At 46.3% G+C, this 15,825-nt stretch overlaps 1 protein-coding gene across 2 annotated transcripts in view; it reads right to left on the bottom strand.

The window, feature by feature from the left end:
* Positions 1–15,572, bottom strand: part of LOC135918890 (SEC14-like protein 2) — a 120,957-nt gene extending 105,385 nt beyond the window's left edge. Inside the window, exon 1 of one of the 2 annotated variants that reach the window (XM_065452574.2) lies at positions 15,471–15,572. In XM_065452574.2, coding sequence (XP_065308646.2) covers positions 15,471–15,557 — 87 coding nt within the window. In that variant the 5' untranslated portion in view covers positions 15,558–15,572. Of the gene's footprint in view, positions 1–15,228; positions 15,435–15,470 lie in introns of those variants that run through there. The other variant, XM_065452576.2, reaches the window with a different exon arrangement.
* Positions 15,573–15,825: the final 253 nt, after the last annotated feature.

Below are 15,825 nucleotides of genomic sequence, written 5' to 3'. Positions count from 1 at the left end.
CCTTCATTCTCCACTTCCCTTTTAAATGAAAAGGTGTTCACCCATAAACAATTTCACAAACAACGGTAGAATTTGTTAATTTTCGCGTCTCTTTCATGTTTGGCTGTCGCCTAGGTTCTCTCCCTTAGTATATCGCTTAATTTAAGAATCGGCATCGGTGGGTGCTACGAGCTAACCAGGAGGCTAGCAAACCGCAGAGAGAGGGCGAATTAATCGACAACTCAAAGCACAGGGAAACTGTATGTGGACACTCAAGAACGGTAGTGACCCTGTGTGTACTCGTATGGGTCTTCCGTTGCAGCTTCGTGCTACATTCGGGTGCATGACAATTTGGCCCTTTCGTGAAAGAAAATGAAGAAGACGCCGACTTCAGGGATCGATTCCGGCTCGGAAGTGATTCACGGCTGCATGCAGCAGCAGACTCTCCCAGCGGACACCGTCGTCTTCTCGAAATAACCTCTTTGGAACACGTACCACGCGCCGTACACGCGTCCCAAACAGTCTGCCGCCGAGACATATCGTCACTCTCTAAGTAAGCGTGGCGCACAAAATCCCCGGACAATTTTCCGAGTATCGAAGCTGCCTGACAGTGCAGCGGTTAGCGCCCGTGACTATTTATAGCACGGAACCACATGACATGAGTTCTATCCTTCGTAGAAGTGGTGGAGCGTAAACTTTAATTGGTGGACAAATTTTTGTTTTAACGTGTAACCAAATTCAACTGTAAGTGAGATTAACAACTACAGCTCTTTCTTTCATGCCTTCTATATTTACTGGAGCATGAGATATTATGGTGTTCGTGCTCTTGTAGGTACTTGAGGATCTTGACTGAAAAACTGTAAGAGTAGGGTTGAAGATTGCTATGCAGAAGACAAAGATAATTTTTAATGCCCGGGCGGCGGAACAAGAGTTCAGGATCGCCAGTAAGCCTCTAGAGTCCGTGAAGGAGTACGTTTACCTAGGTCAGTCACTGACAGGGGACCGTGATCACGAGAAGGAAATTTACAGAAGAATAAAAATGGATTGGAGCGCATTCGAGAGACATTGTCAGATCCTGACTCGGAGCTTACCATTATCATTGAAAAGAAAGGTGCACAATTAATGCATTCTGCCGGCGCTAACATATGGGGTGGAAACTGGGAGGTCAACAAAGAAGTTCGAGAACAAGTTAAGGACTGCGCGAAGAGCCATGGAACGAAAAATGTTATGCTTGCTCTTAAGAGACAGGAAGGTTCTAGAACGGTCGTGGATCAGAGAGCAAACGGTGACAACCGATATTTTAGTTGACATTAAGAAAGAAAAAATGGAGCTGTGCAGGCAATGTAATGCGTAGGGCAGATAACCGGTGGACGATAAGAGTTACAGAATGGGTACCAAGGGAAAGGAAGCGCAGTCAAGTGCGGCAAAAAACCAGAGGTGGGGCGATGAAATTAGGAAATCCGCGCAAGCAGAAATCTGCCAGCGAAACACAGGGGCAATTCGAAATCGCTGGCGCCGTGCCACGTTTCTCCGCCACTTCGGGTGACGGTTGTGGGGGCGCGATCGTCAACTAAATCCGAGGTGCGCATCTCGCCGAAATGCGCATTTTCGTCGTGCCAGCTCACCACAGCTTCGCTCATAGCGCCTCCCACAGTGCCAGGGGGATCTGCATGAAGTTTTTAACCATATGGAAACAGCGAAGCTGGGGATGAGCTGATGGCCTGGCGAAAATGGCGTAACTGAAAGGACAGAAGGATACAGCAAACCCAGTTTCGAGCTTCTTAGCGTTGTCGCAGTAAAGGTACAATGCTCCGGCGCTTAGGCACGACAATAGAATAAGGCTTGTTACGATCACAATCTTCCTAGTGGTAACTATTATGTCGTTAATGATGGAGTGATAATTAGTAGGGAACGGCAGTGCCCCTGTTTGTATACTTACGGCAGAAACATAGAGACAATATGCTTGCAGGTTCAATCTTTGATAACTGTTGGCGGCATTCAACCGAGGAGAGGAAACCTACGACGTTTCCTGTCCCGGCTCTCCACATGGCATCTATAGTAACAGGCTGCCTGAAGGACGCTATATGCGGCAGCGGATGGACCAAGGAGCTGCATATATTGTCTCTCGAGTCTGTTTACGGATTGTCCTTGCTTCCGACCCCGTCACTACGCTGTCTAAGTGGCTTCCACACACTTGAGGAGAAGTTGTACCTGGCCTCCATGGAGATCCACAGGCTACAAACGACCGCCCAAGGAAAGCAAACGAATGATGCCTTTTGTATGAGCTAGAAGGGGATATAGCATAACCCTCACAGTAGTCGGGACCCGATTAACGTGGTTCGTGGTGACTTAAGTACAGAAATTGCTGCTGTATATCTGAGTATACAACATTAGTTGAGGGCATTTTCAACGCGTCATGTAATCACGCACAGCTCAAACGTCTTCCTCTGACATGTATAGGTACATTAGATAGTCCTAACAAGATGGAGGTACACAGGAAGATGGACACTTGAAGTGAATAACATTGCTCGAACAAGGGGTGCCTCTGTAGGCAATTTTTTGACAAGGGGACCTTTCTCTGATGAAGACACGCCCCCAAGTCAAAACGTTCGCTGTAAAGACACCCCTTGTTCGATCAATCGGCCGCATCTCAATGGGGGCAAAATGCGAAAACGCCAGTGTGCCGTGCATTGTGTGCACGTTAAGGAAACCCAGGTCATTAAACTTAATCCGATACCTCATATCATATCGTGGTTTTGGCACGTAAAACCCCGAAATTAAATTTTTCTTTTCCGGCCAATGTTCACCTAAAGAACACTGTCACATTTGTTATCTTATGCTGTACGTGATGGGTAAACATGGCCGGGTAAACATGGGTAAACATGTGATGATCGCGTCAGAGCGAGCGGTAGGTCTTAGTGCCCTCTGTCCATCCAAGGTCTGCAGGCAGAGATATAACAGAGCTATGACAGAGGGCACTTGTTAGGCCGACTTCTCGTGGGAAGATGTGAAGGGAATGTCATGTGTCATGACAATGAATGAATGTCATGGCAATGTCATGTCAAACGGGCCGGTGTGTTAACACAAGACTTTTGGAGCACAAGAGGTCACTGGGGGGAAACATTCATTCCAACATTAAAGGGCACTGCTCGCAACATGGGTGCTGGCCGCTGTACATTTTATCGCACCATAAGGATCAGCTGACCAGGGAAATAATTAAAGCCTTTCACATTCACAAGAGTGGTGAGGGTTGTATCAGACAGCCACCTGTACATCTAAGCCATGGTGAAGTTGCCTTTTTGGAAGAACACTAAAGGAAGAAAAAAATTGTGTAATAAAATATGTTTGTTAGGGGTGCCACAAATACGGTAGGATCGCACCCCATGATAGATAGGTGCCATATCTTTGACGCCCGAGTATGCGCGGGCAAATGATTTAAAAAGAATGCATTTAATCTTGCATTGATTATCTTTGAGGCCTGAGGGTGCGCAGGTATATAAATATGAAGTATGCATTCTGAAATATAATAGTTGCGAGTGCAGCGAGTATCGTCTTTTCTTGTGTGTCTTCACTGTGTCCGTGTCAGTGCACTGCTTCACCAGCAAGGTGTGATGATTAATCACCAACTAGCCCAACTTTCCACATTACTGAAGGGAATGGCGTTACGGAAAGTTGGCTTTGCTAGGTTGGCAGCGTCACCTAAGTGTCCCTCCGAGTTTATTTCGTTTTTCCAACATCCCTGCATTCCTTATATCCTTCTCTTTATTTCCAATTGGGACAAGACCCAGGGCTGCAAAATGAACCGCATGGTGGTCTGAAGACTGAGAGGCCGCATCATCGCGTTTAATTCGTTCAGCACTGTGTATATTAAGAGGAAACGCCAGCTTTATATAAGCAGGCGGCCGACTTTCAATACTGTCGAGTTCAGGCGCACAACATAACGCTGTAGGGGTCTTCGATGAAGCAAGAAGCTTAAAGTTCAGAAAGCAGATAACGCAACAAAGTCACTAAACCACCCTGGAAATAGTGTAGCATACAGTGTGTCTTTCGACCCACGCCTATACGGTTTAGCTGAGACACTGACTAGCTTGGTCGCGTACCTTACTTAGCTCAGAAAGCAACTTTAGAGTGAAAGGAGACTGGCAACAGCAAGATGCAAAGTGAGTGTAATTGGAGCTGACAAGGCTTCATATCAACGGATAACAAAAAGACAATTCTTGAACTTATGTATTGCCAAGCGTCGAATAAATATTCTTTTTTTACATTTGTGCGTATCCAGCTACAGAACTATGGCATTCTCGACACAAATAACACCTGGCATGATTGAGAGGAATGTAAGCTACTGGAGGTGTATATTTCTTGGGGTCGATACCAGTCAAACAAGTTTGCTTTCACCTCGTACGTCAATGGTGCCCTCCGTCGGTGGTATTGGTGTCGTGCCAAGGGTCCAGGGTGTAGCTACAATAATGTTTTTTTTTCTTGCAACTTCTACGGTTTCGCGCGACTTGCTGACCTTGCATGCTCCTATGTATAGCTCGTGTTTGATTTCTTTTTTTCCGGCTTGGGTTAGACCGAACCCGAGGAGGAAGCGTACGCGGAGTAGTCGTCACCGGGGCCATTAGAGATTCTCGGCCATCACGTGAGGTCGCGTGCCCGCTCAGATTAGAGCGCCGCACGCGATCTTTCACGGACCGACTGCCACGCATCCTCTGCCAGGCAATCGACTTCTCCGGTGTGACGGCGTCGGAAGGTTGAGCTCGCCGTCGCCAAAACAAAACGCCACCGTGTCGTGAATAAGCGAATGATCCTTTTTCTCTTTCTTTTTTTCCCGAAATTCGTTTTTTTTTTCCTTTTGCTTGCCGTCAGTCGGCCCCGAAGTACGTGCTCGCGAGGTACTGCTGTCGGTGGCGAGATGGACAGTTCCCGATGAGGAACGTCGTGCCAGTTTTCGCCGCCTTCTGCTATTTTTGTTTCTTAATTACATAAGCCTCGCGCGGTTGCACATATAGTAAGGCACCGTGAATAAAGTGACCGCGGGTCACCCAATGGAGAGAGGAGGGAGTCTCCCTACCATTAAAAAAAAAGAGAAAGAAAAGCGCCCATAAACTTGCGCGTATAGCAGGGAACACTGGTTAGAGAAACTTGCTGAAAAGAAACCGGCCGTACCTCGTCCGCTGTCGTGCCTTTCACTCGCTACATACGGCCTCAGGTCAGCCGGATACGAAACAGGTTTTTCACTACAGGTACTTTCACAACTGGTCATGCAATCAGTTAGCCGTGTTAACTGCTATTATCGTCACGTCGTACTGATGGTGTTGAAACAAGCACCGGCAACACTGTGCTTTCAGAACTTAACTGTTTATTAGGCCAATTCGTGCTCAGAAAGACCAACGGCGAAATCAAAACCACAGTGACGAGCACTTTCGTCAGGCGTCGAAATATAAACTCACGGGCCAAGTCCGCATACGCCATTTATACATGTTTCGCGGTATAGGCCCTGGATCGCTTCCGGTTTTGCTCACTGACGTAGTCCGCTAAATCCAGCAGGAGAAGCACAGACGGCTATTTCGAGTAACAGGCCATCAGAAGTGCATCAGGAGTGCGTTAAAATCTAAGCCCGCAAATTTTCAACACTTTTCCTCTGTGCATAACAACAATTTTACGAGCCAATGTTGCCGTAAGTTATACGAGGAATTTTGTGTATTAATATTAAGGCGCAGTGCGTATGTCTTTTATCTCAAAACATAAAAATAGACTTTTCGCCCAGTGGATGAACTTAAAAACATGCCTTGTGTTCCGGCACAGCAGACTGGTAAGGCCCGTCACCGGAAGTTTCTTGGGGACGCTCTCTCGCTGCTGTTATTGCGCGAGTGAAACCGTCTATACGTTCCGTTGTATTAACCCGTGATTGTTTACTTTCGAGAACGTACAACAGCATCGAGTCACGCGCGCAGTCTGATTGGAGAAGACACCCACCCATTCCAGAATTTTCGTATGCGGTAGGTGCATCCTGCACCGAACGATAACTTGATAAAAATGATTATCTGGTAAGAGAACGGTCAGCGGCAGAAAGAAAAATAGTGTACGCGTTGCAATATCGTGGTGCAGTCAGTCTGCGGCTGTGGGGGGAAGGCCTATTTTGTAAGAGCCCACTTAGTAAACATGAACATTTCCTCTGCTGTTGGAGTGGTGACTGGATGGGATGGGGTACCAGCTGGAAGGAGACAGGTGCCACTAGCCGGTATTCTTCTCGCTGGTGTAGCTCCAGCCAATCAGCGGTGGCCAAATGGATTGTCCGCTTATAGCACCCTCCCCCTCCCCCCCCCCCCCCAAAAAAAAAGAGAAGAACACACACACACACTCCGGTCACTTTAATCTTCTACATCGGAGCCAGCCCCATTCGTATCCACTCTCAGACTGAATTCGAACGTAAAGGGACTTCACTGAAAGTTCAGAGTCACTAGTTGGGGTAAGACTAGTAACAGGAGCAACAGTGATGAGACGAGTGCGAATAAGAGGAGTCTCCGCCTAGAGAAAAGGTCCCTACAAGGTATAACCAAGGGTTAGGTTGGCAATGAAAGCGATTACAATGCAATAATGCACAAGGGGTGAATAACGGGAACAGACGTAAGTGCTGACTTTAAAACTAAACGTTTATTGAGACGAAAACCTTAAGTACCCCATGGGTCGGAAAATCTGTTGCCTGGTGTCATCGAAAAATTGACCGCCCGGCGTTATGGCACAAAAATTCAATGGCACTAAAATTTATGGTGCCACCCTCGACTATTTGTGGGACTCGAACCCACGACCTTCGGTGGGAGAAAACAACTATAATAGGAAGTAAAACGCATTCGAATGAGAATGTCAAGTAATTTAATGAATGTCTCGTGAACGCACAGGCTTTCGCCTTCGTCCTCTTCACCGTATGCTAAAGTGACAGTCAATTTTTTTGTTCTCGATGTCAGTTTTCACGCTTTAGTTGTTTTCCCAACGGAACTTGCTGGGCAAGTCCCCTTGGTCGAAACCTTGACTCCAGGCTAAGGCTTCCGTGACTCATAGTGGTGTTGATCAAGTCGCCTGATCCTCCTGTGGTACCTTTATGTTTCTGAGAGTGAGTTCCATGACAGCAACAGTAAAGGAAATGTCCTGAATTGAAAAGTTCCCTTGAAGAAAAGGAGCAGAAAACGATCAAGAAATTTCTCGTACATCCCGTAAAGACGTGATTTCTATTTGAAACAAGGTTTTGAATTACTAGGTGGCTAGACGGAATGTAAAGCTTATGATATTGTGATGTCGTGGCGATGGTGCGTTAACGTAGATTTGTTGTCTATTAGACTCGCTTTTCGCTTTCACTAAGGACGCGCAGCTCCAAGGGCGGTTCTGAATACATGGCTATACTCTTATTCGTTTGCTCTCCATAGCGCTGTCCGTGCACGTCTCGTCCCCGAGCCTCTCCTTTCTCTTCTTTTTATTCCCCTTGTCCATTCCTCCATAGTGGTGCAGGTCGAGGCATCTGCTCCTTTATGCCTCTCTAACTTCCGATTCCTTCCCCCAGCGTAGGTAGCCAACCTGACTCTTCACTGGTTAACATCCCTGCCTTCTTTTCGATCTCTCTCGCTCTCTCTCTAGCCCTGTGACTGCGTGCTCGCTTAGCAAAGGGCTCTTAAGTTACTGCCTTTTGAGTGGTAATTTTATAAATGTAAGCTTTAGGAGGTCAAGAGACGTTATATGTTTAAGGTATTTTCCATAGTAGAAGCGAGCTTCACCACATGAAAAGCTGGCGCTGCCGTCGGAATGACATGGCATGAGGGATTGCATGGACCCACCTGCGATGCTTTTGTGATTAAGTAGGGAGGTTTTCGCGCTTCGGGCATCTACTTGACAACAACTGTAAGCACTATAATAGTTTAAAAAGAAAGGTTATGGCACTAAGCTGACGAGAACGAACTGAGACACAAACGACACATACGGGTGCCAACTTCCAACTATTTATACACCAGAACCCACGTAAATTTATATATGAAACCTAAGTGAAAAGTAATCACAGCAGACATAGGCAGGGGTCATACGAATTAACACAGCTCGCAGGGCCAGTTATCTGTACTTAATTATCATGGCAGGTACACATGAGCACGTGTGCATTGTAATCGTAATCGCTTCCGGGCCTGCAGCATTCCGTAAATAAATAAAATAAAGAATAAATAATCCGAGCATTCAACCAAATGTGGCAGCTGCGCGTTCTAATCTCAGCTGCGATTACACGCTATCATTTATGAATGACATTTCTTTGTTGCATAATACTAGTGACGGCGCGCTGACCAACATATTTCGTGCTATTTTTATGAATACAGCCTCCATTATTTCCCGTTCAGTGCAGTTTCTTGCTTTCCTTAGAAAGGTCGTTTTGTCCAGGAGTGGCACACAAACACAGCCCTTGCAGTAGTCTGCCAAGGGGCCGCGAATGTTGCCGTTCCGCTTGTCCAGCATCGTTCCGCTTCGGAACGAAGCATCGTTCCGCTTGTCCAGTATGTTGCACTTCAGGGGAATATTGTAAACGACATCGCTAACAGAACCGGTGTAGCGTGTGACCTGCTTCTTGGAGCATGTAGCCGGCAGCTTATGCGCCATCACGCATCCACCATATTAATCATGGTGTCACGCGCGCACAAGGAAACATGAACACGTCTGACTCAATAACGGAGGAAATTCGCTGTCAAGACGCTGGCGTGAGGAATCGCGGAAGTATCAGCAAGTGAAGTACCTCCGTGCTGTCTATCGCTTCAACGGAAGCTGAGTGCCGAGAACACAGCACGCACACAGGTGTACTAGCCGTCGACCTAGACTCTGTATAGACTAGACTGTGCCATCGACCTAGACTGTGCCGTCGACTAGACTCTGCCCGCAGATTGCTCTCAAGATACGGCGGGACGACCGCGCGCGGCCGTCAAATGCACAGTAGCTGTCGGAGTAGAACGCCATAACCCTCCCTCATCACCCCCCCCCCCCCCCGGTGCCTCGCGCGTGACGTAAGACGGCGACACTCCTCCCCGCTCTCCTCCGTTTCGCGCCGACAAGATTGAGCCGCGATCGTCTAAAGCCCGGTCGTCGGCTCGCCTCGCATTCTTTCACTCGCACATACAGCGTAGGGCGCGCCGCAATGGTGTTTTATTTAGTGTTATCGCCCTTAGACTTTATACGGAACATCACGGCGACGCCGACGGCAGAAATGGGCATGGAGTGCTCATACAGTTGCTGTCGCAACAAAACCAGGCAGTAACAAGCGAAACCATGTCCTTGGAACAAAAATAGCACCTTCAATGCGGTTTCCACAAGGGCTTGTTGGTTTTTCATTATGAACGGGTAGCTTGCGCTCCATTTGTGTAACCGTGTTCCTTCTTTTGCCCATGCTTCGCCTGTCCTTTCGTTTGCCTGTGCTTATAAAAAATTCGGCAGAACGTTACACTCCTGTAAAACGTGAAAGCGAAAGCCTGCTGCACACTTGGCAGTGCATTAAGTTATACGATCGGAGGGGTCAGAATTCTTGCAACACATAACGAGCCGCAGTGTGAAGTACACGCGCGGCAAGCCGTTGTCTGCAAACGTCGGCTTCCTCTCTAAGTTGCCGTCTCGCATCACAGCGTTGCTGATTTCGCAGTACGGCTCCTTCGGCTCGCCTTCGACGCTTAGCTGCGGCTTCGCGCGCTCGTATAGCGGGGTCAGACTCGCGTCAAAGACGTTTCTTTTCGAGCGAACGTTGCATCCTCTCAGCAGGGTGAAAGCTGCACTCGGGGTCGAACGCCTTGCTCCCACCGCTGCACACGTCGCACCTCGTTTCTCGCTTGGCGAGCATCCTCGGCCGTAGCGTGCTTCCGAGGAGGGTGTCCGATGTTCTATTGATGGTACAGATGCTTGTTTTGAACTTGTCCTTTATTGAAACGTACGCTCTTCTGTGTGTTGTATGGGTGATTTCAATGAACGTATGATCAATTGCATTTTTGCTTGCTTAAGGAGGTATAAGCAATTGCTGCTGATGATAATTTGTGTAACACTCAACAACGACGTCACCTTGAGGGGGTATGAGCCATAGCAACTAGCCACTTAAGGCTTTAGCCATAGATCAAAAAGAGCGGACACTCCAATTAGACATGTAGTTAATAAAACCCACTCTAGAGGGAAAGCTGGGCCGATAAAGGGGGAACCGCTAGGGCGCCGCCCTGTTGCTACTTGTCAATGTGGCCAGTGCAGTTACTATTGAAAGCGGTGAAAATAAGTACAGGTCGCTTTATGCTTTGTCATTGAAAAAGGCATACCGGATGGCTTTATGAAGGTGATGTGTGAATATTAAGTCTACAGAAAGCGCCTACTGAGTACGGAAATTATGTAAATACCGATGTACGCATTCATTCTATAAAGCATGGTGGGAATTTCGGTTTCGGATCTCTCTGTTTTTGGATGCCTAGTAGTTTCGTACACTTTAGGTTTGACATGTGATCGTGCGACGACATCGGACGCTATGGCACCTTCGTGCCTTATTGGTGCCACATCCAGGCCTTCACATGTAAGTAAGTACCTTCACATGTAAGTAAAAGAATGTTATCTTCTTGTTCAGAACATCGCGCGAGTAGACAGCTCTCGTGATGCATCCCAATTGTTTGAGCAGCGTCACAGTAGAGCATTTCTTTTACATGCGGAGTGGTGTTTTTATTTGCAGGTTTCCCTTCAGTAATAGGGAATTGTTGGACAGGTGGTTCAGCGTAACCGGTATTGTACAGGCGAATATACAAGCAAGTCATAGAATCTGTTTAAGACAGCCTGATGGCGTGCCGAGTATTTCTGTGCGAAGAAGCAATCAAGAGGCGAGTGCCTCGTACGGACAAAATCGAGTGCATGAACTTACATAATAATGGCGCAGGCGTTTTATTAACTGTGCAATATCTTCAACACTTCCTTGCCTGGCATTTTATGTCACATAGCTGTCTTGGTCACGAATGTGTACAACGAATCTATTCGCATGATCGACTCCGGCCCTGTGGGACCGTTCACTAGCACTTGATGCTGCCTTTTACATGTATCCATAAACTGCAAATATGCACGTCAGATCCCTACGAGCATTCTGAAAATTCAATTATTTTAGACAACAGGCACATATGCAATACTGACATAATTTCAAATACCACTAAGCAGCTGGGACACACATTCTTGTTGAGTATAGTCGCAGGTAAAATAAGTAGATCATGTGACTAGCTCCAGCTCTTTTTCCTTAAATCAGTGTCTACAAGGGAAGGCTACAGCGCGAGAACCAACGGAGACAAAGGAGGCACACAAAGTGCACAGACACAGCGCTGACTTTCAACAAAAATGTTTATCTTGCCGGTGCGCAGCTAGTTTTAAAGCGAACACTCGGCAAAAAAAAAGAAAAAAGAAGATCCCACATACGCACAAAACCTGCTCGTACCGCTATCGCACCCTTACATTTAGAGCAAGGTAGGTCAGCTCTTTTCACTCAAGGCTATCGAGGGACAACTGACACATAGTTATTTCCAGCACGTGAAATTGCGACAGCCTCGATAATTTCTATACTAAGGCTGGATTTTCTCCTAAATATAATTTCGCATTTGTCGAAGACAGGTTTGCACCCACAGTTGAGACATTGCCACGGCTAGGTGACCTTGAATAGTGTTGATAACATTGTTGCGGTGTTCCCTAAGCCGATCGTTAATGCATCGGCCGGTTCAACCAACTACGTTCAACCAACAAGCCCAACTAGTTACTCTGGTCTACAAGGGGTATGCAAAGATATTTTTTCTCTCGTGCACCGATAATTTTGCTGTATAGGCAAGAGAAGCCACCACATTATTGTAATAAATATGTTGTACTTCACACTAATATGTGCTTTAATTTACCAAGTGAGATGAGTTATTTTTGTGGATCATTCAGTCAAACCACACTGCAAGCTGCATTCATCAACCTTCTGTTGGATTTTCCAAATGTTCAATGAAACATGTTTCCCTGTTTTGCAGATGTGCAATGTCAAGCCCTTCTGTGTGTTCCAAAGGTAAAATTTAAGCTCCAAATTAAAGAAGACATTTCTAGTCAGAAACAAGCGAAAATGATTAATGCATAGTATCAGACGCCCAAGGTTCAGAGATTGAGAAGTGTCGAATGATTTTAAAGAAAGAAGGATATTTGAATATGCAAGAATCTTTAGCGGAGGTCAAGCAAGTCAATATAGGTAGAATACTCTGCAAAATTATGCGAATAATGGTATAGCAAACAATGGGTCAGGAAATGCGTTGTTTTCCTGTAAAACAAAAGCTGGTGATTGTCATTACATTAGTCACTTTATAATCATAAGACTGCTGCTTGATAAATTCACAAATAGACGAAAAAACAAGTCAGGAATTAAAAAAGGAACAATTTAACGATGCTCTCTCCACACTGGAGTAAATAAAAAAAAAAACGGATCACATCTAATCTGTACGTATCAGGCACCTTGTGAAACAACAAAGCAATAATTCAACTTCGAGCTATGGCACTTGCCGCATAGATGTGGGGGGCCTTGAACCAATAGCGATAGTTACCACTGCATTCAGAAATTCAAAGCATTCATGGAGACAAGGATGATTCTTCATATTTTTGGCTACCGCTTCAAATGTCTCCATTAAGTGTTACAATGCTGCACGCAGCCATACTAAGGATCTCACAGCAACACCTGCAGGTAAAAAGCAAAAGCAGTCAAAGTGCTGGTGCATTCTGGACACTATCTTTGAAAACTTTTAAGCAAGAACAGTGCAAGAAGCAGACATAAGAACTTAGAACACAAGAAGTGGTCAAGTTGTGCGATACTAATAATATTAGTAATATGTGAATGTGGTGTACGTCTCTTTAGCGTTTTTATAAGCCGTGTTCACAAGGGTACGACAATTAGAGGCGCATTGCATCGCATTTTCTGCGCGTCGCACACATGTACATGTTTACATGGGTGTACACATCGCATACATGAATGCATGAACATTGTATTTTGATGAAAAGTTCATCGGCGTGGCATCATAAAGCGAACGATGGCGCGTTGAGTAGAAGGGTTGAGCGCTCGGATTATTGCTTCTCAACGGCAGTGGATGAAAGCGTTGGATGAAATCAAGCTTTCCATACTTCATACTTCACTTCCATACTTCAAGGTTTGTATGTTTCTAGCCCCTACTGAGTTGCTACAGGAAGGGTTAGATGTATCCAAAGACGCGGAGTGCGTTTGGCTGCAAAAAAAAAAAAGAGCCGGCAAAGCAAACTTCATACCACATGGCGGCAACACATTCAAGGGGCACCACGCCGGCCCGCTAAAGCCAGATAAGAGGAAAGGCTCGCCATGCGCTTGGTTGCCAGATCTTTACACCTCGCGCGATCCACTGAAAAGCCAGCAGTTCCGCAGGTCTCTCAAAGCTGTACATGCCCGACGACGGGGGCAGTGGCTGGATTTCTTTTGACAAACAAAGAAAAAAAGAAAAGCTTTACGTGCACGACAAAGGCTTAGTTTCTTTTTACAGGGATTCTACGTGCCCTAACGTAGTGACACTTGCTCCACAGCTTTTTTTTTTCTTTTTCCGAAACCTCTACTACATGGCAGACAACGGTGGCAGCCGAATAGCGACTCGGTTTCTCTTGACAAAAGTTGTAGAACGTGCCCGACGATGTTGCTCGTGGCATTGCTTCTTCCGCCCGAGGCTGTACACGCGCCCGACGACTTCCTCCCCTCGCCATGGAGGCTAAGCAGCGACTGCGCGCGTGCGCAGGCCAGCCACCTGTGGGCCACTGTGTCGGGCTGGCGTGACTGACCTCAGCCTTGTTTTGTTACCCTCGCCTGCCCACTGAGACGGCGGCACTGGCGGTGATGCAATCGAACCTCGATCGCGGCGCCACCGCGTGGCGCGTCCTCTGCGCGCTGGCGCGCCGCCGCTCGGGGAGAGAGAGAGTCGACCGCTATCGCCAAGGCTGACTGCCGCTGCCTGTGGATTTGCATCGTATCACGCGGTGCATTTTCCGGTTGCATGCGACGGAGTTTACGGTGGCGTTTGTTTTGCACCAAGCAGGTGTTAAACATGTATAACCTACTTTTCGTAGCGTCAGTCGCAAGGCCCTTCAATACACTTTCGAAACGTTCCACTTCATCGAGACGTCGCAAGCACGTGCGCGCCCACGCTGAGTGGTCAGTCGTCGTTATCGTCATAGTAAGTAAGCAAGCAAGCAAGCAAGCAAGCAGGCAAGCAAAACAAAGCAAGTAAACAAAAGGAAAAGCATAAGCAAAAGCAAAGCACAAGCAAAAGCTAAAGCAAGCGATTGCGGTTACTCCAGGAAGTGGTCAGTGATTGTGGACTCGAATAAAGTTCCGTCTTCTATGGCAGCTATGAAGGGGTGAAGGTGATGCCACTATCTGATTGTCCTTGCAAAACAGGAACAACGTAAAAACAGACCAGTTCGGCTGAAAGGAATGGATGCTTTATTTGGGTGGTCAACACGACGTGAAATGTAAGTAGGTTGCAAGATAAACTTCTGACGTAGTGTTCCATTATGAAATAAAGAAATCGTATGAGAAAGTCAAAGATGAGCAATTGTTCTTCTCATCACCAAGTCTGGGAAGGCCAATGGTCGATTTCATTGGTTTGACACTGATGAAATCAGTGAGCATAGGTATTGAGAATGAAATGAAATTGACCTGCTTTATACGGATTCTGATATGTTATTTAACGTGATTTGAGCTGGGTCCCATGTGGCAGAAACATAATGAAGCTTCGGACGAAATAATGTTTAATATAGCATTAACCTAAAGCATGTGGAGGCTTGACGAACATTTTGGTGCAGGTAACCCGAAGTACACGAGCTGTGTTTGTGGCACAAATTATGAGATAGTGCCATAACAAATCGTTGGTTACGTAAATACGTGTGTATTTATAACTACTAACATGTTCCAGTTTAGTTCACCTTCACACTGTACTCGAATAGTTCAGAGCAGTGGGAAGAACGCGAGGTTGTCATGCTTTTGCACTCATTCAGATTAAGGGTCATTAGTCACGTTGCACAACATCAGTTAGATTTACAAACACTGAATTTGCTTGAATTACTTGATTACTTGAAGAAAGTAATCATTTTCATTAGTTTTTTCTATGGTATAGGTCACAATCATCAGCGAACAACCTTATAGAAGAATAATGTTATCCAGAAAGTCATTGACGTATAGAATAAAAAAGAGTAACATACATATATAGCGTGGCGTCGATTTCATCCATTTTGTGCCATGGCTGCCTCCACTTTCCTTTCCGCGCCTGTCGACCGCCGATCGTTTGCGATGCTGCTTCTGTACTGAGCTAGTGAAAGCGGGCGTATCCCATCTTCGTCGCCAGCACAATGACGCGGGCAGGCAGCATTCCGCTTACTACCGAGTCCCGACCACTGCTAACCATCAATACGCCACGTGAGGCCTTTCGAGTTCTAGCGCTTACCGTTCGCTTGTAGCCAGCGCAAGGTCGATCCAAATAGGTCGCGAAGCTTCGGGCGAAAAGCAATTCAGTACAAATTGTCACCGACATCAGCAAGAGAGGTTATGGGAGCAGCGATTGAAACGCGACTATGTTTGGAGGGAACAAACATTGGGAAAGAAAAAAGCGTTTTTTTTTTAAATTCAAGCGAGACACAGTTAGAGTCATTCAACGAAAATAAAATTCCTGGTCAATCATATATTCGTGACGAGTTCAGAAAATACAAGTTTATTGAATTTATTATTAATAATAAATACATTTTTTTTTCAGAACCCACCATTACAGGGGGCGTTGGCACCACTATCACTCGCAATGCAAT

Source organism: Dermacentor albipictus, chromosome 2 (assembly GCF_038994185.2).
Source record: "Dermacentor albipictus isolate Rhodes 1998 colony chromosome 2, USDA_Dalb.pri_finalv2, whole genome shotgun sequence".
Lineage (NCBI taxonomy): Eukaryota > Metazoa > Arthropoda > Arachnida > Ixodida > Ixodidae > Dermacentor > Dermacentor albipictus.
This window is presented reverse-complemented; position numbering and strand designations above follow the sequence as displayed.